This window comes from Centruroides sculpturatus, unplaced genomic scaffold (assembly GCF_000671375.1).
Source record: "Centruroides sculpturatus isolate CEXI.00-Female unplaced genomic scaffold, Cexi_2.0 scaffold271, whole genome shotgun sequence".
In the NCBI taxonomy this organism is placed as follows: domain Eukaryota; kingdom Metazoa; phylum Arthropoda; class Arachnida; order Scorpiones; family Buthidae; genus Centruroides; species Centruroides sculpturatus.
Window position 1 is genome coordinate 574,399 of NW_019384474.1, and position 24,245 is coordinate 598,643.

At 30.7% G+C, this 24,245-nt stretch overlaps 1 protein-coding gene across 2 annotated transcripts in view; it reads right to left on the bottom strand.

Annotated features, from left to right (window-relative positions):
• The window catches only part of LOC111621276 (endoplasmic reticulum-Golgi intermediate compartment protein 3-like), a 56,883-nt gene that overhangs the window by 20,619 nt on the left and 12,019 nt on the right, over positions 1-24,245 (bottom strand). Inside the window, exons 2-5 of one of the 2 annotated variants that reach the window (XM_023363361.1) lie at positions 17,088-17,246; positions 7,314-7,433; positions 4,306-4,337; positions 3,690-3,757 (exon numbers count right to left, since the gene is read on the bottom strand). In XM_023363361.1, coding sequence (XP_023219129.1) covers positions 3,690-3,757; positions 4,306-4,337; positions 7,314-7,433; positions 17,088-17,246 — 379 coding nt within the window. The remainder of the gene's footprint in view (positions 1-3,689; positions 3,758-4,305; positions 4,338-7,313; positions 7,434-17,087; positions 17,247-24,245) is intronic. The other variant, XM_023363360.1, reaches the window with a different exon arrangement.

Genomic DNA, 24,245 nt, shown 5'->3' on the forward strand with positions numbered 1-24,245 from the left:
TTTGTTAGGCTTAACATCGATGAAAATTCAACGCAAAATAGGTTAATAGCGATATACTAATATACTAATTACATGGGATATAATAATATACTACACTAATAATGGATTTTTTCATACTTTTCGGTTATCCGACTTTTCAATTATCCGACCAACCCCAGTCACCAATTGGGTTGGATAATCGAGGCTCTACTGTACAAATATATGCTTAACTATACATAGCTATACTAAGCTGTATGCTCAATACATAATCTTGCATCATACTATTATTGATATAATTATATTAAACATTTTGTCTTTCAAAATCTTGTTGAATATAAATACAATTGCATAAACAAATAAATGATATCAGACATTTATTTTGAAAGTGGCCTAAATCCACTTTGACACGTTTCAAACTAATATGCAGTATATTATGGAGTAAAATTTTATTAGTTAATAATTACAATAATAAATCTATTAAATGTAGCATAATTTTACAACAATAACGCATTGATGGTGCTGCCTCCTTTATCCTAACACCTACCATAATCCTAACAGAAAATTCTTAATCCTAATCTGAATATAAAGATGTTTAATTTATATTTGCTTGAATGTAAAGAAAATAAAACAAGTGCTGTTAATGAGTGGTCTTATAGAAAAATTTTTAAAGAAGATTTTAATTTACAATTCCACCAGCCGCAGAAAGATACGTGCCAAAAACTCAATCTGTTAAACATTAAAATTAAGGAATCAAATAATGGTGAAGAAAAGGAGACAAGTCTTATGGAAGAACTTGATACTTATTTTAGATGAGCAGAATTGGCTAGAAAATCATTAAACAAGACCAAGATCTAGCATTATGTAATCCAAATGACTATTTTGCTTTTTCTTTTGACTTTCAAAAAGCACTGCTTTACTCAAAGTTGACTACTTGCATATTATAAGCATAATATGTATGTTTTAAATCTGGTTTTCAAGATTTTCATGATAATAATATATATGTGTATCTCTGGGATAAAACCATTGTATCCAGAGGTGCACAGGAAATAGCATCATGTATTCTAAAACATCTAAAAAATCTTAGAAATGAAAAACATATTATAGCTTACAACAATATGTGTGCTGGACAAAATAAGAATATAAAATTAGCTTTAATATAGTTAAAATTTGTCCAATCTGTCGTGGATTTTAAAAGGTTAAAGAATACTAATGGAGAAACAGTGAGTTAGTTAAAAATATGTTGGATGTGTTTTTTGAGAACTGAACCGTATAAAATGTTCTATAAAACATCAATTAATGAGGATACAAAATTTAAAACTCTGGATTCACTATTGCATTGGGGGAGACCAAGAAACTTTAATAATATTAAATTGACATTACAAAAATCAAGACCAATTTCAACGATATGATGGACTTATTACACTATATACCATCTGCACACCATGATTACTTTAAATCCTGCCTACACATGCAAAGTGGAGATGAATAAATCACAAATTACGATATATCACTTCAATTACCATCTTATCAGTTACCAATATTTTTAAATTAATTAAAATGCAAACCCATAAATACCTTGATATAAAGATAAATGGACTTAGGCCACTTTCAAAATAAACGATTCATATCATTTCAGTTTTCCCAATATTTAACCAAATATCTGATTGTCAGATTTGTCAGGTATTGTTTGGCTGCTAATTTTATTAATGAACTTTATAATTTTGCTTAAAGATAGGCAGTTAGTCCACCATCTTATATTGATATGAATAATTAAATATTAAATTTGAATAAATTAAATTATGTAGACTAGTCTGGAAGAAAGTATCGACTTCAAATGGAGCTTGAACCAATTCCTTCTGCCTACTCTGCTTATTTGTTACCAGTTATACTACCCAGACTTTCTATCTTTGCTTTCAGATCTATATTAATTCAGCCAAATAACTATACATGCATATCCAATAATCAATTGGTTTATAGAGTATAAACAACAAACAATAATTAAAGATTCTGTATAAACAAACATAAAAAGATGTCTTCTCACTATAACTCACATCAAGAACACAAAAGACAAAAATTCTTGATGGTGTGAGTGAAAAGATAAATATTAAGTTCTGAAAATACAATAATAATACAGAAGTGACATTAGATCTGATCAAATTCTTAATAATATTTTTCAATAAAATATGAGGGACAATCAAAAATATCTGGGACAAAATTTTTTACAGAGAAAGATACATTTATACATTGCTCTTTTTAGTCATGCCAGCAACCACAACCATTGCTGTTGCATGATGCCGAACCAAAGGTGATGGTGTTTTCACAGTTGCACAGATCTTATGTGATGTATAGTTTGCATTGAGACATTTTCTGAAGCAAAGTGAATAACGTTTTAACTTATAACTTTATCATCTAAAACAAAACCTAAATAAAACAGAAATCTGCTTAACCAAAAAAAAAAAAAACTTTAAAATGGAGTGATTTTCTGTTAAATATTACTATAAGCCAAAAACCTGTCTAATGTGGAAACTAACAAGGTTTTTGGGTTCAAAGAGTTCATCCAAATTAATCAGAAACTTAAGATTGCAGACAAATAAGTAAAATTACCTCCAGGTACAGTATAATGATCACTGTAGAGCATAATAAATCATATTCCAAAATAACTTTGAAACTTTTCAGAAAAATGGAGATCATGTGATGAGGAAACATATAAAAAAGGTCTTTGTTAATATGAACCTTTGACAGAATTGAATACTTTTAAGAATCAAATCAGTTTCTGAGAATTCTTGAGAACAAGTAACAAATGTAATTCATTGAAAACAATGAAAATAAGGTAACACAGTGCTACAAATTTTCCTTATATGAAATAGTTAATAAATAATTTGTACCAAACATTCAAGAACAAATTGATTATCATTGTTTGTAATTACAGAGATTAAATTAATAATTAATTAGTATTAAAATTCCTCTAAAGTCACATCACAGAATAACTTTTTCTCCATATTACTATAATGCAATTAAATTTCTGATGGCAGAGGGTATTCAAATAATTTTAGTACTCAAATACCTAGCAATGTTCTAGGAAACATTTGAGAACGTTTTAGAATTGAATAGTTCTCAATTTTTGTATCCAAGTTAATTTAAAGTGGAATCATTTTAATTAACTTGGATTAAAAACTAGTAATAAAATTTTTCTTATGTATGTTATAAAAGAGATTTTACATTAAAAATATAGTTAACTGTGTGGAATTTATCAAGTGTAATTTAAAAATTTAAAAAAAAAAATGTAAAGGAAAAGAAAAATTATTAAAACCTGTTCAAAATGGAAATCTGCTAAAATGGAAAAAATACAGTATCGTGTGGTTCTGGCTTACACAGGTTTTACTGTATTATATATTGTATGAAATATTCTCAAGTAAAAAGCATTAAAGCTATATTTTAAAACTGTTTTTAGAATAAAAGTACTTAAAGATTTATTTATGTTGTACAGCAGTCTAAGAATAAACTATAATAATGATTTGTTAATATTTACATTTTTGCATTATTTCAACTAACTAATCTAAATTTGATTCAATTAAATTGAAATTTTAAAAAAATGTAAATTAGAAAAACGAACAAATTTGCTTTTATTTTTTCGAAATACATTATTTTATTGTTCCTTTCCAGTTTATTCACATTGAGTTCTGAAGAAATATTAAGAAAAATGTACTTACTTCTTTTCTTCCCTCTCGGCTCCGTAACAGCTTTCGCATCGATTTGGATCGAGAGTTGGTTTAATTGCCTAGATTTGATTGTAGTTAAAAGACTTTTTATAAATATTCTATTTAATTGAAAATTATCATTAAAACATTATTTTATTAATTACATGTTACATAGACTATTGGATTGTAAAAATGGATAAAATGCATGCACGCTATTATGAAAGGTTAAAGTCTGAAAAAGATCTACAGAGATTTTTACTAGTGATCTGGCCCCATTCCTCATCTTTGTATCTAGCCCCAATGCATCTAGCCAAACTTATAATGGATTTATAAAAAAGCCTGTTTGTGTCATCAAGATGAGAACAAAAACAATCATGTAATAATTAATTTTTATTTTTAATTATCTAAAGAGAGAAAAATTTTAAGCATTACATATTCCTCCAAACAGTGTTGAACACGGATACTTTAACGATACTTTTATGATCATACTTTTTATTAAAAAAAAAAATTATAAGTTATATTTGTATCTAAGAATTTAAAATGTTTGACAGATATCAGAGTATAAAATTAATCTAGTTAAATATTTGTAAAAATACTAGTAAATATTCTTCAAAAAAATATTTCTTACCTCCAAAAATTCTTTTGATTTATCTCCTAATTCTGAAAAGAAACAAATTATTCAATTATAATATAACGACAAAAATTACAATTATTTTTCGTACATTCTAATTTAATTATTATTAAATCTCACAATACATTAGCTTTTAAACACAAATATACACTATAACCTAACCTTTCTTAAACCAGTAAAATTTCATTTTAACCAACTAATGTTTTCATGCTGATAGTTGTGGAGAAATATGTAACATCAACTGCCAATTATATATGTTGGTGACGAATAAAGTCCCTATTTAGACTTTCAAATTGTGATTAAATAAATAGCGTTTCAAAAGTTTGAATTTGGGCAACTTTTTCATAGCTCTAATTCCACTGTGCGTTATTTCGTTGTAACATAGTTGAGGAAAGATACAAGTACATCTGTTATCATTTACAATTATTGCCACAGAATTATGTGGCAATAATTGTATCATTATTATAAACTGTAAAGTTGATTCTACAAGATGAGAAATAAATGTTAGAAGTTGCAAACACAATCCAATTAGAATAATATTAACTGAACTGGAATGCATCAAAAAATTATAGAAAAAAGTTTATTGTTGATATTTAAAAAATAGTTGCATTATTGTAATATTCCTATGGCAAAAGCTGCATATCAGAAATAAAAGTAATTAACCGCCAAATTCAAAATCATTAAGCAACTTTTGATTATCCTGTAGGTGAGTAGCCAGTTTGCCTCAAGGAACCAAGCTAAATGAGGATGAAGTGCACCACATTCTTTAATTACAGGAAGAAATATGAAGAAATATCAAAGGAAACAGATTGACCACTAAAAGTAATTCGCAAATTAGTGATGGATCTGGAGAATTACAAGAAACGAAAGCAACCAAAACAACTGTCAAGTCTGTCATCAAGAGATAGAAGCCATATTTTTTGCTTAACCAAATGAATTGCCCTCAAATTAAGGCCACTTTAGGCTTGATCCAGACTAGACAAACATTTGGAATGATGTCAAGAAGGATGGAACTACTGCTTACTGGAAGCGCAAGTTGGCAGAATTGGAATTTGGCTGAAAATACCAACTATGGGATACTGAATGGCGACCAGTTGTCTTCAGTGATGGGCTGGTGGCTGCCAATGCTATTGGCACAATTTAAGAAAAGAACAAGAATCATTCTCCAGTCGTGTGTATTAGTGGAGATTCTGTGATGGTTTAGAGTGCATTCAGCTTCAATGCACCGACTGAATTAGTATTTATTTCTGGCCAGCAAAAAACTAAGGACCATCAGGATACTTTAGAAAACCATCTTTTGCCATTTGAGCCAATTATTGGTGGTTAAAATTGGATGTTTCAATAGGATAATGGCCCTATTCATACAGCAAAAACCACCAAAACTTGGTACCAATCAAAGGACATAACTGTTCTTGATTAGCCAGCGTGCAGCCCAGATCTCAATCAAATTGAGAATCTGTGGGAGTTTCTTGCACAAAGGTTTACAGTGGTGGACAATACTTTAGCACTGTTAATGAACTTAAGGTGGCCATCATGGAAGAATGGGAGAATATCCAAGATGAAACATGCTAAAATCTTATCAATTCCATGAAGAATCAAGTACTTAAGCTGATAAGTAAAAATGGTGGCAGAACCAGATACTAATTATAAGAATATTGTATGCTTTTTGGAGCATTGGAATTTTTTTTTATAATTATTTGACCATATTTTATGACTATTGTTGGTTTATATGTTCTCCTCAAATGTATTTGTTAATTTGAATAACTGTTACATGTGTGATATAATTTGATACATAAATGACCAAAGTTTGATAAATACATATTAGTAAATAAAAAAATTCTTTCAAAAACCTTTTGTTTTCTATAATTTTTTGATGCACTGTATATCTTGATTATATCATTTAGTGTACAGTATAATTGGTTTCATTATATGTCGTTTCCCTCAGCATCACAGTTTCCAAGAACCTATTGCTTGTCTAATCATCTTTCTATTCCCTATTATTAATTAATGATGTCTGAGAATTGAAAACATCTTTCAATTTTGAAGTAAACTAAATAACACCACTTATCATTTGTATTTTAATTCAGTCAAGTATAAAGAAATGAATTTTGTGAATGTGCTGTTCAGCAATGATTATTAATCATTTTGAACTGTAATTTTAGTATGCATTTCAGCTAAATCCTTCTTCAGCTGTTGACAATTCTTTAATTTAAACAATTTTGCCATGCTCTTTTAAACATACATCCTGTATGATAAGTTCTACATTTGTCATGTTGTGAAACTTGAGAAGTACTACAATTGGTGTTAATATTATAATAATAAAAGAATAAGTAATGAACAATTATTTGAAACTTGCAATGCCATAACGTTGTAAATGCCAAAAAACAAAGTTTTCAGGAGAAGTAAAAAAAACACTTTTTCTGGTAAATTATTCATTTCAATTTTACAATAAAATGGTAAAAAATTCATTAGGTTACAAATTCTTCTGAATACCAAAATGATGTAAATATAAGCTGTAACGTTTTAAGTGCCAAACGTCACATGACTTGCACTCTGGCACTTTAAACGTTATGGGTTCAACTTTAAAATGCAGTCACTTACAGTGCTGATGTTGCCACAATATTTTTTTTGCAGCAGAAAATATTGCATTTAGAATTCAATTCTTCAATAAAATGCATTTAGAAAAAAAATGACATTGGATGCTTTACTTATTAGAACATCATTACAATGCTGGACTGCAATTTCTAATAATCTTTTAATTTAAAAAAAAAATCACACAACTGGCACAGACTGAAAGTTCAAGTATAGTTAATCGGGGTCTCCTGCCCCTAAGCTTTCCATATATGATCTTGTCTCTCATCTATCTAACTTTGCAAGATTAAGGAAGGATGAACAGACAGACAGACAGCAGTGGAAATTTACAGGTCAATTATAAATTAAAATATTTACTATAAAACTGAAGTTTTAAAATCATAACTTAAATATAACTTTAAATGTAAATTAACCTTTTTCTCTTTCTGGTTTTTCAATTGGTTTCCCTTCAGTATCCAATCGTCTTTTAAAAATATTATGTTCAACATTAATATGTTGTTCGCCAGAAACATCTATGGCATCTATACTCAAAACTGAAATTAGAAAAAATCAATTTTATTTAAATAATAACATATAAATTATATTATATCAATATTTAGAAAATACTTTTTATTCTAAAATAAAATAATTATAACACAATTCCTAGAACACAAACCTCTACTTATACACTAGAACTCTTCAAAATATTTGCAAGAGATGTAGCATGCATGTAACAAATGAATTACCTCCCTGTAGTAAACATGAACTGCATAGTTAGACTCTCCTATGAACAATAATGCTAAATGAAAATTACTGACTATATAAAATAGGTGCTGAATATGCAACCTGTTCCTATGTCTATAAACTAAACAAATGAAATGGACACTTGTAGCCAAAAAAATAACAGGATGATTAGCCGTGGTTCAAAAATTTAGCAATATCATTGGTTCACAACAGAAAATGCAAAAGCTTTGCAAATGAGATTGTGCTTATAAACACCAAATCAATTACAACATTTAAGAAGTTTGTCAACATGAGAAGAAAACAAAGCCTGTCAAACAATGAGAAGCAAACTACACAACATAAGCATGCTAGAAGGAAAACATTGAAGCAGACATTCAGAAACCCTCAGACATGAATCATCCATTGAAAAGTGCCTAAAAAGAATTACACAACAAAATAGTGTCATCAACAAAATAGTTCCAGATAACCTAGAAAAATCACAATATATGACAAAGTCTGGAGGAGAGAATGATAAGATGCATCATTCTCTCCTCCAGACTTTACATCAGCAAGCACCATGGCTAGGCTAGGCAGTAGTTAGTCAGCACATTTGCAAGCATCAGTCTCCAGGGAAACAAGTTATTGTTTACAAGAAATGAGATTCCAACCACATGTGCCAAAAGTTGCCCTCTCTCAACACAACGTTTATATCAAGTATAGTAGGCAAAGAACATTTATGCCATACAAAAGAAAACTGACAAATAGTAACACAGAGCAATGAGGCTGCCTTTGAAATCATTATTGATGATGCAGGTCCCCTGTGTCTATAGACAGACAGGACATGCTTTCAGTCTAACATCCTGAAATCATCTGTGAAATTTCCAGCACAGTTATAATGTGAAAATGTATATCTGTTGCAAGTATAGGAAATTTGTGCATACTCAAACAATGCATTAATTCATACACTTATCTCAAAATTTTGGAATATTTCCTAATACCTTGGGCATGGAAGTTAAATCTGGATGGCTCATTCAACAGGGCAATGCCTTATCACATACAGCCAAACATATACAAGACTGTCTTGTCATCTACAGATTGACATAATGACTTGGCCAGCTAATTCAGCAGATCTAAATATGATAGAAAGTGTTTGGTGTCACACAAAGATATGAATCAGAGCATGTAAAACTGACAGAGAAAATCTGGTTAAAGACATCTGAGTGTTGGTCTGTATTATCCAATGACCTCAACTGTAAAAAACTAATAGACTGTCGTTTGTCTATTATCCAAAAATCTGTTGTAATTTTATCGTTAATGACTAAATTCATGCTAAATGAAGAAGTTTAATTCTGTTTCAGTGTCTTGCTGATGTTCTTGCTAATATTTTCAGGAATTGTTTACATCAGGGTTAGTCCAGTCCAAAAATGCTAAAGATTGGGGAGGAGGGTCATTTTTTGACCGATGGCTATACTTTCCTTCTGTTATATGTAACAGCCGGGTAAGTAAAATTATCGAATACATACAGTAGAACCTCCATTATCCGGATTTTTGATTATCTGGATTGTTCAAAATAAACAAAAATTTTACGAATTTGCTGATTTGCACTTGGCGAATTACGACACTGTTTATGTACGTGATGGAATGCATAACTTTTTTTGTTTCAACAACGTCTCACCCAGCACAGTGGTCGTAAACTCTTAAATATATTTTACGTAGTAATAAAAATATAACTTGACATACGTATTTATAAATAATTTATATTCAAATTACATCATTTCTATGACCAAGGGCGGCGTAAGGCATGGACGACATGGGCCACCGCCTATGCCTCGCGGTCTGACGGGCCTCGCTCCTCGAAGGTTTATGCATTACTTAAAAGCCGTGAACGCGACGAAAAAATTTTACTCGTCATAAAACGATAAATAGTTTGTCAAATTTTTATTCATAAAAATGCAGTTTCAACTGCTTTTTATTTTATAAAATCCGTCTTCTTGCACCACTAGAGGTCTTTTAAACAATAGGTAGTCTGTTAGCGTTGGTCAGTAGTAGTCCAAATTCAATACGAACGTTTGTTTCTTGAAAATTTGATCACGATTTAAATACAGTATTTACTTTTAATATTACTGATATGTCATTGAAAAGAAAACGTGTTGTATTATCATTAAAAGACAAATTAAATTATTTTTTTCGATTATCCGGATTTTCCCTTATCCGGACTACCTTCATCCCCAATTAGTCCGGATAATCGAGGTTTTACTGTATTTACATATTGACTGTGTCACCAGTATGTAACCAACATGCAACAAAATCTGCATTTAAGAAGACCCAACACTAGTAATATGGTAACACAATATAAAAATAATGTTAACAATACCGTGACAATGCTACATCCAGAAGTGCAGAACATTTTTTGGAGCAAAAATTTCCCAATAATTATTGCACACAAAACAATTTATGAACTAATTAATAATTATTACTACATAGGCTGGAAAATTTTGATTTAAATTTTATAAATAATTAAATACATCTACCGTATGATTTGCTGTCCAGCTTTAAATATTACATCATCATGGACACAGAACTACATGCAGCTAATTCTAAATTTGAACTTCTCAATAATTAATTAAGTATTTCTATTATACTTAATTAATCAAACACATGATGCTGAGAAATGTTTATTAAACAAACGTTAATGTTTTCGACCCAATATGATAGGCCATCTTCAGATGAAACCGAAATTTGAACGTATTTTAACTTAACATTTAAACGACAAAGCATTTGAACACTTTTACATTTAAATTTAAAACTAAACACTAGATAAATTAACAAATAAATAATAATAAAATAAAACAAAATATACTAAATGAACTAATACAATAACAATGTAAATAATATAATAGAATAAAAAATAACATATGTAAAATAAAATTAAATAAAAATGAAATAAACAGACAAAAAATGCCACTAATTATACGGGTAGGTGTGGGCTAAGAATTTTTGTGTTTTAGTTTTTCTTTTATGTAGAATTTCCATGCAGAAGCTAGTCCATCCACATCCCTGGCATTAATACAACCATCCTTTAATTTACTTTTATAGATTTCAATTTTTTCTTCGTGCATTGCTAATGATGGGGAACATATAGCCCTAATGATAGTCGCTTCATTCCATTTAACCAGAGTCCTCTGCTTGTGCCATACAAGATAATACTGTGTTGCTGTGCCATTTATTAATTCATTAAGTTCTATTTGAGACCATAAGCAGATATGTAAAATTCTAAACAGTTACAATTTAATAACAATAACTCAATTTAATTAATTAATTCCAGATGATCTACCAAATTATCCAGTTATTTTTGGGTTAATCAGTTGAAATTTTATGTAAATTTTTTACATTTGGAATTTTTGATATGCAAGTTAAAGTTCGGTCCAATTTTCAAATCCCATTTTCTTAAAATTATGCTGGTTTCATAGTTAGCTTCTTTGGTTTTATGTCTTGTATTATCACAACTTTTCACTTAAAATCTCTCAATATGTGGCATAAGCCACATCATTGACATTCGTGAGCTGCACTTTGGCCACTGTTGCTATTTATACACAGCTAAATCTGATGGTGCTTGGTATAATCCAGGCACTTCTGTTTGCAAAAATATTTCGCAATAGCTAAAACCCTTTTATTGTAGAGCCCAGAAGAGAGTTTGACAAGATATATTTAGATCCAAGGATACGTGAAGGTGACAACTACGATAGATTTGTATTTTCTAACTTTATCCAAAATAAATATATTTAATTTTATATACTAAAATTTAAATTTGGATATTATTTATTTATAAATAAATCATTTAGTTAAATTCGTTAATATAAAATTTATGAATTCATTTAATATTGTAAACTGTTAATAAGAAAATGATAATGTGAACGTTACAATTTTGATACTAAATGAACAATTTATTAATGGATGTAGAATTATCAATAAAGGAAATTTAAACACATGTGCATTTTTTCTTAACGTGATGAAATTGCAAACATTCAATATGAGTATCATTGGTGATGCATAAAACATTTAGGCAATATTCCAAATGCTGTCACATATTCTGCTGTACATCCACATTGACTTTTTTCAATAGCAGCTGTTATTCTTTCCGTCATATCATAAGTGGCACTACCAGTTTAATTAACGTACAAAAGATTTTGATGATGTTTTGGTTACCTTAAGAAGCAGATTGTGTTTCTTTTGTCATCTTTGATCAATCCTCACAAAAAGAAACTGCAGGATTGATGTTAGGCAATTTAGGTGACCAAAAAATAAAACCTCCATAGTCAATCCATTTGTTTTATTATTGTCTCACTTTACAGAGAATTTGTTAAATCTTTCTGAATACCTGTTACATGATTATGTGATTGAACCTTTTTCTTTGATGAGCCAATAGTGACTTCCATTGCCTCCCTAGACATTCTAAAACACTTTGTCTATCGTGGCTGGAAGAAATGCAATTGCATATCATCTTTCAGCGGGACAATTCTCCTCTGATTGTCTGAGTGTCTTTAACTTTGACATACCCAATGCTTTTTGTTTTTTAATGCTTAAAAAAAGTACACAAAACTTAATGTTCCACTGATTAAAAATTTATAAATAATATCATTAAATGAGCCAAACATTCTGATTTAAAATATTGGAAATTTGTATTTCAAAGCTAGGCCTGAGACAGGCTTACAAATGAACTGAGACAGGCTTACAAAATGAACTGAGTAAATTCTCTGTTATAAAAGTAGAGTTGATAGTACAGTAAGACCTCACTTAATGCTGATTCAATATAATGCCGTCTGCTCGAAGCCTTAAAAAAAGCTCAAAAGTTACACTGATTTAAATTATCACTGCATTTCATTGGTTCATACATTATACGATTATTTACAAACACAAACCAATCAGCAAAAGGTGGCAAACTTTCTTTAAATCCATGTTTGCTTGGTGCAGTTTTGGAAAAAAAAATATTATCGTGGATGCCATAGGCAATTTTGACTTCACTTGGCAAAAATTAACTGATAAATGCATGAACGAAGTGTGGAAGAAGTTATGGCTGAATGTATCCAAGAATTCTCAATGAGAGAAGCCTATCGCTGTATAGTTAGGTTGATCAAACTCAACTTAATCAATACAGCAGGACTAGGAGATGTAGAAGAACAGGATATTGAGGAGTTACCGCAGGTTTCTGGTGAGTATCTTATCAATGATGACCTTCAAGAACTGGCAGAACAAGGAATCCATGTAGAACTGGAAAATAGTGATTCTGAAAACAAAGAACCAAAAAAATTTCTCTACAGATTTCCTTAGTAAAAGTTTGGTAACAATAACCAAAATTGTTGATCAAATTGTAGTGAATGATTTAGATTTTTGAAAGGAGTTCAAAAGCAAAATGAGGCGTTTTGGATGCGATCTTCTGCTACCGACATTTGCTTAAGGAAAGAAAAAAGCGACAAATGAAACTTCATGACTTTATTGCAAAAAAACAAGAATTTCAGAAAAGTCAGGAAAAAATGAACTAATTAATATATTATTATACATTTCCGTGTGCATATGTTTATGTGTTATTTAACATATATTATTATACAAATTAATAAAAAAATAACTTAAAATTAAAGTAAAATTTTTTTATTTTCGGTCACGCGTTCCCCTATCCCTATTTACTCTATAATTTTACTCTTAAAATGACCTCGTTTAACGCTGTTTCGTTTAGATCTTTTTTGTCTAGGAATGCATCCCCCGCTTAAGCGAGGTCTTATTGTACTTCCACATCCTGTGGTTGACTTTTTACAATGGATAAAAGTTATAAAAATAATTTTCAAATATCCTGTATTCAAATAATTTATAACAGATCTGTTTCAATAATAGTTCTTTTTTAATTGTAAATCTACAATGCACAAAACCAAACCCAGCACTGAAAAAACAACTTGTTTTTGTAGTGCTGGTTTTGGTTTTGTGCGTTGTGTGTTTGTACACACCCAGTTTTGGAGAGATACTGAATGTAAATCTAATGTTTTAATAGTTATTTCACAGCAAATTTTATCATAAATAATATATCTAGTATATAATTTAATAAATATCATGATAAACAACATTTAACCAATATTTAATATTAGAAATAATTAAATAATTATTTCATAAATTTTTTTTAAATTTAACATCTTTATAATTGAACACTTGTTCTTCAGTTATTAACTGTAACACTTGGCGTTCTCTGCAAAATTACCATATGTTTTATTAACAGAAAAACAAGTTTATTTTACATATTAATTTAACTCTAGTATATAATTTTTGATAAATTATATTTAATTTTTTAAATCTAATTTGATTTTAACATTTTATAATAAAACTAAAAATGATAAACCATCATATATGAGCAATTATTTATTGTGACATAGTCACGATGCCAGACTACAATTTTAACCATATTTTTAATTTACTTAATTTAAAATATATGCTCTCCACCTCAAATTATTAGTAGTGTCTTGTCCCTGTACTGTACATCATACTTTTCTTTTAATAATAGAGTTGTGGCGATGATCGGCACGACTCTAATTGTTAAAAGAAAAGAACTGCTTTCGGGGAAGTTTTGAACTGAAATAATGTGACTCTCGGTTTGCACCAGAAGTTCGTATATAGCTAATCAGGGTCTCCTGCCTGTAAGGTTTCCATATCTGGTCTCATCTTTCATCTGTCTAACTCCATTCTCGACATTAAGGAAAGACAGTAAGGACATACGACAGTGGGAATTTATAGATCTACAATTTTATCAAATAAATTCTGAAAATTATTGATATATTTCGATAATGAAAGTTTGTGTACAGCAGGCACAATGAAAGTTTGTGTACAGCAGGCACAATGAGAGTTTGCACTTGGTCAATACTAAATGTGGGGAATAGGATAAAGTAGTACTCTCTGCATCAAAACTTTTCTCTACTGGTTTTTTTAAACATCTCTCAGAGAAAAAAAATCCCAAGAATCTCCACAAAACAGTTTCCATTAAAGTAAAGAGGTGTGTGACTGATATTAAATCCATAGATAACTCTTCTTCCCTTCCCTACTTTCCCAATTATCACCAGGCTACAGAGTTTTGAGGAAACATGATGTATTATAACTGATAAAACTCATATGGAATAAGTACTGGCACACGTAGCAAAAATTACCACTAAACTATCCCATTCTGTCACTTTAGCTCCACTAAAATAGGAACAGTTAGTGTTGACCAAGTGCAATTTCTCATTGCACCAACTGTACCTGTATTTATTGGTAAAAAAAAATACGTACATACAACACACACAGAAATAGACAGCATTATTATAAAATATATTTTTTCTGTCAATGATATCTGTGTAAAAGAACCTTTGCTTAACCAAAGAAATAATTTTTATAAAATTGAATAATAAGAAGATAAAAATATATATTCAATTTAATTTCTTGAAATTTTCCAAAACAAAAATTTTTTGATTTATTTCATAGACATTATCAGAATATGAGCTTTTTAGAGGAAAATAAAAAAAATGTAAGAAATGTCCTTAAAAAAACAGAAAGAATGATAGAGTAGGAAACGCGGATGAAGATAATCAAAAAGAAGAAAGATAGGACGAGGCAAAAGTGAAAGTAGAGCTACGATGAGAAGAAAAGGAAGACCCACAGTCCTTCATCTGGTGTGGAGTGACATTTTCTTGCAGAATTCAAACCCAAGTTCACCAGAAAGGCTGATGCCTTTACTACTTTGACAGGAGTGGCATTACAATCAGATGAAAAACGACAACATCTAGGGCCTTGCACTTCAGTAACTTTGCAAATTTGATGCTATATTTTAGTAGTTAAATTATCAAATTAGTAATTATTTTAAATATAACTGTACAAGTATCTGTTGCATCTGCAGATCAATCATTTTCAAAGTTAAAATCGATCAAGAAATATCATCTGAAACAATGCATCAAGAGAATTTCTTCATTTTCAATCTTGTCCATTGAAAAATATTACTACAAAAGTGGACTTTTCCTCTGTAATTAATGAATTCAGCATTGTTAAAAAGCAGGAGAGAAGTTTTTAGGTGAACTTCTGTATACCATTGTAAAAGTATTGTAAACATTTTTCAATACCAAATGACCACCATAATGCATTGGCTCTTTTTCAGTTACTATTAATAATTAAATTTTAAGTAATTTAGTACTAGAGGTGGATGGTTATATCTAAAAGTAAATATGTCTGGAAGTGAAGAATCACACAGAGATCCAGGTATCATAACTGGCAATGCATTCACATGGCAAGCAAGAGTTGTGGGTTAGAGGCCCACTTAAGGCCAATTCTTTTCTTTCAGAATATTCTAAATTATTTAATTGAATAAGAGATGATGCTTAATGTGTATTTCTAGTACCAAATTATTTTAATTATCAAATTAATGAATCAGACTGTTTTTCAGATACTATTTAACTGAAAAACAGTCTGATTCATTATGACAGTTTCGCTTTGATTAATAACACCATGCTTTGAGACGTTTCTATATGATCATAGACATATTTAATTAATATCATTACTTATTTATTTTTGTATTTATAATTACTGTATAATGTAACCATGGGTTACTTTTAAATAACCATAAAATCCTAAACTTTGCAATAAAATCAGTTACATATATTTTATTTCTGTAGCTTAACTCCTCTGGATATTGAATTTATGAAGAGACTAGATAAAATTGTTAATATAGTTCCTGTTATTGCTAAAGCAGATACTCTGACTATTGAAGAAAGATTAGCATATAAACATATGGTAAGTCTTGCTTTACTTTCCTAAGAAAATTTTTTTAAGAATGCAAAATAATTTAAATTTTACTCATATTTGCAGATTAGGAGAACGCTAGAAGAGAACGATATANCCTCTAGTAACAAATTACTTAAAATTTAATTATTAATAGTAGCCAAAAAACAATCCAATGCATTACAGCAATTGCTTCACATTGATTAATAACGTTGGCTTTTGAGATGTTTATATATGTGTAAACATTTTTATTACTTTATTATGTTTTACTGTCTGTTTCTATAGTAAAATGTTCATATTATTCCAGACTTAAATAAATATAACCTCTACCTCCATTGCTCTTTTAATGAGTCTTACAAATAAATTTTCCTGAGGGCTCACAAATCCTAGGGCTGCCATTACATCTTAACCATCTGGCATCTACTTACATCAATTAACATATGTAAAGAATTTTAAGTATTAATTACCATTATATAATAGCAATTAATACTTAAAATATTATACTGTCTGTATTTGTTAATAATACTTTTATTGTTTTTTTTATTTACACTCATTGAGTAATTCTGTGTAGCAAGAGGTTACCACCTCCAACAATAGAATTAATATACCCCATAAAAACAATCAAATGACAATATATATAAAAATGAATTTTTCATTAGACAAATTAAAAAATAATTTAAAACTTAGATTGCAAAATGACTTACATGAACACATAATATGAGGAAACACAACATCCATATTAATACGTAGCTTCTCTCCTCTCGACATATCTACGAACAGCTCCTCAGTAATCTCTGTGCTTAAATAATAATGCAGTTCTGACAGAAACAGCAGCACCATAATAATTCCACTCACTGCAGTAACTAAATAAAAAAAAAAATTTATTCTAATTAAGAGAAGCATAATCAACATTATATGTTTATTACATTGCTTTATGTCAGTGATTCCCAAACATTTTTGAGCTCTTGGTTCCATAAATTTATATCCAATGTCCCCCCAACGGTATCCCAGCACTTCTAACCCATTTTCTCTAGTGTGAGAAAGACTTGAAAATATTCTTAGAAAAAACTTCCCTATGAATTTCACATTTTGTAACCTTACCATACATTGTTCCACATTTGGAAACCATTAAATGCAATGTTTCTTCTTACCTGTTTTAACAAAGGAAAGGAAAAGGTTATCAGTGATCCTAACTCTTGCCTATTGTTACCATTTAGTACCCTGCCTCCAGCCTCTCTCACTTGCTTCTTTTTGACCACCACTAGATTTACTCATTGTCCAAAGAGAGGTGGCATTGTCCACTTTTGGGAACCGCTGCTTTATATAATGTAATTTTGATTTACATCAGAGTTGTGTTCCCCAAAAACAGTGCACAAATAAAGATTTGCACAAAGTAAAATCAATTATCTCATACAAATATATTAAAATCTTTTTTTTAATTTTATATTAGCATTCTTTTAATTTTTATACGAATAACAAAAACAACAACAAACGTAAGCTTTGATATTTATATTATTTATATAAAAAATGATAATTTTATAATTCATATAAAAATATAATATTAACAATATATTACATGTATTATAAGATTGTTTCAAATTCACATATGTGGAGGTGCCACGCAAAAGCAAACAAGTCCACTCTAAACAATTGTTGGAAAAATGTAAAATTGTTATTGAATTTATTTTACACCTCACACCTATAAAAATTTATTATTTTTTTTCATTTTGTATCTAACATCAATATTTGAAGGCAGTTTTTGATAGGAATATAGGAATATTTAATTATACGACATTAAAATATGGACATGTTTCTTTTAGCTTGGACAGGGTGGATATGTCTTCTTTTGCCTGGCCACTATATTCTTTTTCACTTTGTTATACTGGCTACTACTTTGACTTATCAAAACAAATGGCATTTTATAAAATAGGGATGAACAATAAATGTCTTCTCCCAAATAATCACATAGGTTCCCATTATTTTCTTCTTTTTCCGGGTCATCTGCTTCAAGCTTGGTTCCGTTTCTTAACACTTGTTTATACCATGAAAAACTTTCATCATTTAAAAGTGATTCAATGTTTTTTTTCTTGGCAGCTGATAGAGGGTGCCCTACAGGTAGTTGCTCGACTGGCTCCTCAAATCTCATCCCAAACGAGCACTGTATTTTTGTATTTTCTTCTTTGCCCGTACTCCAACAGTTTTATGTTTCTTTCTAGATCCAACATTGCCTTCTTCTACACTTATCAAACTGTCTTCATCCATTTTCACTCAATTATAACAGTGAAATACACTGTATAATAAAATGTGTACTAATAAACAACATTTTAATATCAAAATCTCTGTTCCAACACAGAACAACAAAACGACACAACAAAAACAAAACCACCTGTTGCATTCTGGAAGTCACATGACTCAATCATAGGGCAGACTTCATCGGCTGAGGCAGACTGCAATGGCTATGTTTTGTTCTGCTTGGAATGCAAGTAAAGAGATATTCTTTTTTGCACAGAACATTGCTTTTCAAAGCTCAAAAACTGTTGGATGCATATTTTTTGAGTGAAACCGACTATAACAATAGATAGGAATGAGGCTGAAAAAAAAAAAATCAATTATAAACTCAACTTTGATTTTTTGTGGATTTGTTTGCTTTTGCATGGCACCTCCACATATATTGTGAGTGCCCTATATACCTCAAAAATCAATACTGATGCTTTAAACAGATGTCCTTTATATTGATCATATATCATTTATATCATTATATCATTTTGTACTTGAACTCAGTTAAAAATGATCTAATGGAAGAATAACTAAATTTTATACAACTGCTTTAGGACACTGGTAATATATGTTCCAATCAAAACTGTTTTATCTGAAATAAAAATAGTAAGACTTCTTAAATTATCATCATTTAAAATTGTTTAATCTTAACATGGAGTTAGAAGATGAATACAGAATTAGGTCACTCTTTAATGGAATCTGTTATATAACAAGAATTAGTTCTTAGAAGAAAATCATTGATTTAGTGAAGTTCTTTCCCAAACTCCATCTCATTGAGTTGGTTTCCATGTGTATCACGATTCAATGTAGTGGTTCAGGGTTGATGGAAAGCACACTTCCACACTCAAATTGATAATATTTAGAGTTTATTTACAGATTCTATATGCAGAAAGTACAAGTTTCAAAACATAATATATATACAGGATAACAATACGCGGTGACTCATGTACTAGATTGGTTTCCAGGAACTGTTAAACTTTGGAGAGGCCTCAGTCAGCTTGTGGAGTTAGCTCAACTGCACAGTCAGTCCAGTCTCCGCACTAACCTGTCCCTGAGATGTTTACCAGAGGAGAACTCTCTCTCTATGCTCAGCGGGCTTCCCAAGTGCCTGAGACTACCGTGTATCAGTCTCTTGCCCTTCTCTCCTCCCTCGCCCATTCATTCCGCAATTTAAGGGTTTTTGGACGGAAACTTCCGACCAATCACAAACCTTTCTTGCCCGAACAGCTTTAACTTAGGTCCACTGTTAATCCGACGAGAGTCAAGCTTACAGTAACATCCGCCACTGTATAATCAAATTTTATGTTTCTATGGGTATCTATCCCTTGCTTTACATGGGATTTGATTAACGCACGAAATTAATTGCGGCAATCCCTTTACATATGTGGCAGAAGTTTTAACACAGCTTTACCAGCTGACTTTACTTAACATAGATACTGTATTTGATTAACACAATTTTGATATCATCACCCATGGGAAGCACTAATTCACCTAGCAAGTAAAGTAGGAACATTGAAAAGAGGGATTGTTTAACTGTTGACGCTATTCAAATAAGTTAACTGTGTTTTGTCAAAGTTAAAATTTGCTTGTTTACAAAATTACAGATAATACTTTTGAAGACTGTACTAAAGATAAGAATATTGTAAAGTATAAGGTTTTTGTAGTTACTGTAGCATATAAGCCTATAAAATTATGATATTTCACTGTAGTAAGCATGTGGTGTACAGCATAATTCTCTACAAAGTAAAGCCATCTGTTATCACTGGTGCTTCTATTTTGGCCATATTTTTTTATTTAATTATTTTAAGCTTCTTGCCACAGATTCTGCATATTGCTGTTTGATAAATGACATTCATAATAATTTTTACTTGTCTTAATGGCTGCCTAATGCAAGACAGCCAATGTAGTAATCCATAAGTTTCTTAGCCTTTAATTTACTAAAACTATAATAAAGAATTAAATTACACATTTATCTTGTAGATAACCTACATTTAATACTTAGGTAATTGGTCACAAATGGAACAAATAATAACGAAAATAGAAATAAAACTAAAGCACTGTTATATCTTTTTCAATGTATCTTTTTTCTTATATAGTACGACAAATAAATCACAGGTTAAACTGAGAAATTTTATTCAACTGCTGAGAAATCATCAACTTGTTATACCTTCTTTCCAATCTTTAACTTCTAAATCTACTTTTCTTAATTTGCTTTCTACTGAAAACTGTAAAAGAGAATTTTCTGTTCATTATAATAATCTCCTGGCTTATATTTGCACTTAGGTACAGAGCAATATTGAACCATTGTTTAATATAAAGTTTAAAAGATATCCACATGAATTGTCCTCGATTCATAGATATATCGTTTACATTTCACTAGTGCCACTGTTACTGTGAAAGACCGAAATCAGAGAATGTCGATATTCTCTGGTGAATGTCAACACATACAAAATATGTCGGTGAAAAACAGAATATTTGGTTATATTATTATATATTCGAACAATCGCCGATGTATGTCGACAAGCACAGATAAGCTTTGGTGGAGGTCAAAACGACACACGAGAAGCCAATGTTGACAGAGAGACAACAGTCTGTCGCCAAATTCTTTGCCGTTTCTCTCTGCTCAAATTTGTGATACCGTACGAATACAAGTCCTTGATGTCGACCATGGCCGTACAGATGCTCGAAATGTGTTGCCGGTTGTTGTTGGAATAGAAGACTGCGACTTTTATAAATTAGCAAACAAAAATGGCACTCTCAAGCAGATTTATACTTGTAATCAGTTCGTAATTTGTAAAGAAAACTTACTTTCCATACATGAACTTTCTTCTCAAGAAATATCGCTGGAGAAGCAGCTGCAACTAATTCAATAAGTGGAGGGCAAGGCTATATACGCTGTCATTGCAAAAAGAAGTGTTCCACGAATAAATGCGGTTGTAAAAGCAAGGGACTCTTGTGCAATTCAAAGTGCCATAACAGTTTAAGCTGTTGCAATAAATAAGATTGTATAACGTTAATCACATAATTTATGTGTAAGTTTATTATTGTATTATTTTCTTTAATGATTTAGAATGTGCTGTTTGTTTTAGGTTCAACAGTTTATTTACATATGCTGTTACTTAAGCTTTCTCCTATTTTGACATATTCAAAAGTTGCATTTTTGTCTTAACGTAATAAAAATATTTTTATTCAACATTCACCACCAGTGCACGCTGAATGTCGACATTTGCCGGTGTAAGTGAGAGATAATGATATTTAGCAAATATTTCGTACATACACAAAACGACTGTGTGAATGCTGACATTTACCAGAGAATGTTGACATTCGCCAGATATCGGTCATTCACAGTAACACCACCACAAAATACAGTGGCAGCTGTGAGTGAGGATATGCAGTAACATCCAGGGATTAATTAGCCACATTAATCAAGGGATACCTGTATTTGTGTAATACGTTCCTTAAGTTGTTGAACTTGTTCTGTATTTCTTGCATCCAGAAATTTTCCTTAGCCATTCAAATTTATAACTCTTATCAATGCAGAACACACATTTTCTAACAAATCATGTGCTCAGAATACAAAATACAATGTTTTTAGAATACAACATACAATGTTTTTAATATTTAAAAATTTTGTATATTAAATTTAGTATTTAATATACAATATATAATTTATTTAAGTGAAAATTTTATTAAAACAGTGAGATGGCTAGAGCAAAATAATGGTACTGTACATATGATCAGCCTAGGTAGTGCTAGAATAAACATATATTAATGTTACTAACATCACAGAAATGAGATAATCTATTCATTCAGAATTTAAATCCATTTATCCATTCAAAACTTTAAAATATTTAAAAGCCATAAAATAAAAATTTAAATAAACAGCGACACAACATGCTCTATTATTACCTGTGGATGTGGCCATTGACAAAACAGTAGCGCTGCCTCATGCCACATATTTGAATATAAATTACATACTATACATCAGAAATCATTAATAATAGGAATTATAGAAAGCAATGGAATAAGATGAATATATGGATGAGGAGTAACAATATTTTCAATGTCAATTGGCAAGAACCATTGAAGAGAATGCTCTTGAGATATTCAATGCTGATCTGAGAATATAGAACTAGTCAAGGACAGTTCAGAGCTGTGTTCAGTAATGCGGAACATCTAAGTTAAAATTCTGAGTGGCTTAGTGGATGGAGCTAAGAATGTTTTGAGCATCGTGGAACGATTATTCTTAGTTAGACAACGGGAAAATGGTGGACAAAATTAAAACTATGATCACAACAATTGTTGTAAATGAACTGGTCAAAGAGGATGAAGTAAACAATACAATTATTCAAATGGAAGCTGCATCAGATCATGATGAAATTAATGAAGCAATTATTAATTGCAATCAACGAAATGGACCGTTGTCTTCCATTAAAATGTATTCGGAATCTGTTATACCGACGTACAATAATTTTACATTTCAAAGTCATTTTAGAATGAGTTAATGATTTGAATGGGAGAATAACATTGTAATTGTTATAATAAAATACGTTTAGTCCAACACGAGCAGCCATCTTGCAAATTGTATGAGACAAAAACAATGACATCACTAGTAGAAGATAGCGTAAATACAAGAAGCTGACTGAACTAGCTAGAATTCTAGCAGTGGGAGGAGTCAAGCAGTAGCTAGAAAAAAGTTCAACATTGCAGCATAACTAGACTTAGCAAGAATTCTGTATTACTGAACACGGCCCAGGATGCAATGAGGTATGGTAAAGTGTTATGACTGCAGCTAAAGATCTCATCATCATCATCATCTGATGAAGATGGTAATTAACCATTCTTAAAACTATACTCGGACCAAACTTTCTACTACGACTAAGTCAACGTCGACAAGACACCCAAGTCGGGTTCCCAGAAACAAACGTCAGCTTATATAATCAATATAACCCAACGTCCATTTTCGAGATTGGAACTCGTTACAACACTGAATCTAAGAGAAATCTGAGCTCCATTTATAAGTTTCCTAGTGGGGTCACACCAACACAGTTTTGGCACCCAGGTCAAACCTCACACCCGGCAGCCAATTCCACGTTGGTTATAAATAAACTCTGCAGGCTTCTAATTCCACGGAAGAACCCCAAAAAAATTGGGGCTCTTCAGTGGCACGTGCCCCTCCCCGTTAGTTACATCTCTGTTTCCCAAGAAAAATTCGTAAAAGCGTGGATCTACCGTTCAACCAACGCTTGTTTAGATCAGATTATTAAATATAAAGCTAACAACATCCATCGAGGAGCAAATAATTACACGTGGCGCTGAATCGGGGCTTTTTAAATCGCGTGATAACATTTATTAATATTTTTTTTTTTTAGTACCAGTTGACCCCCTATAACACTGTTGATAATTCCGTTTTATATGAATTCCGTCTTGTACGAGTCACTTAGATTTTACAAATACGTGTGCCGGGCTGTGAACGGCTCACGTATTTGTAAAATCTAAGTGACTCGTATAACACGGAATTCATATAAAACGGAATTATCAACAGTGTTATAGGGGGGGTCCTTTTTCGCACAAAGCTTTTGCTC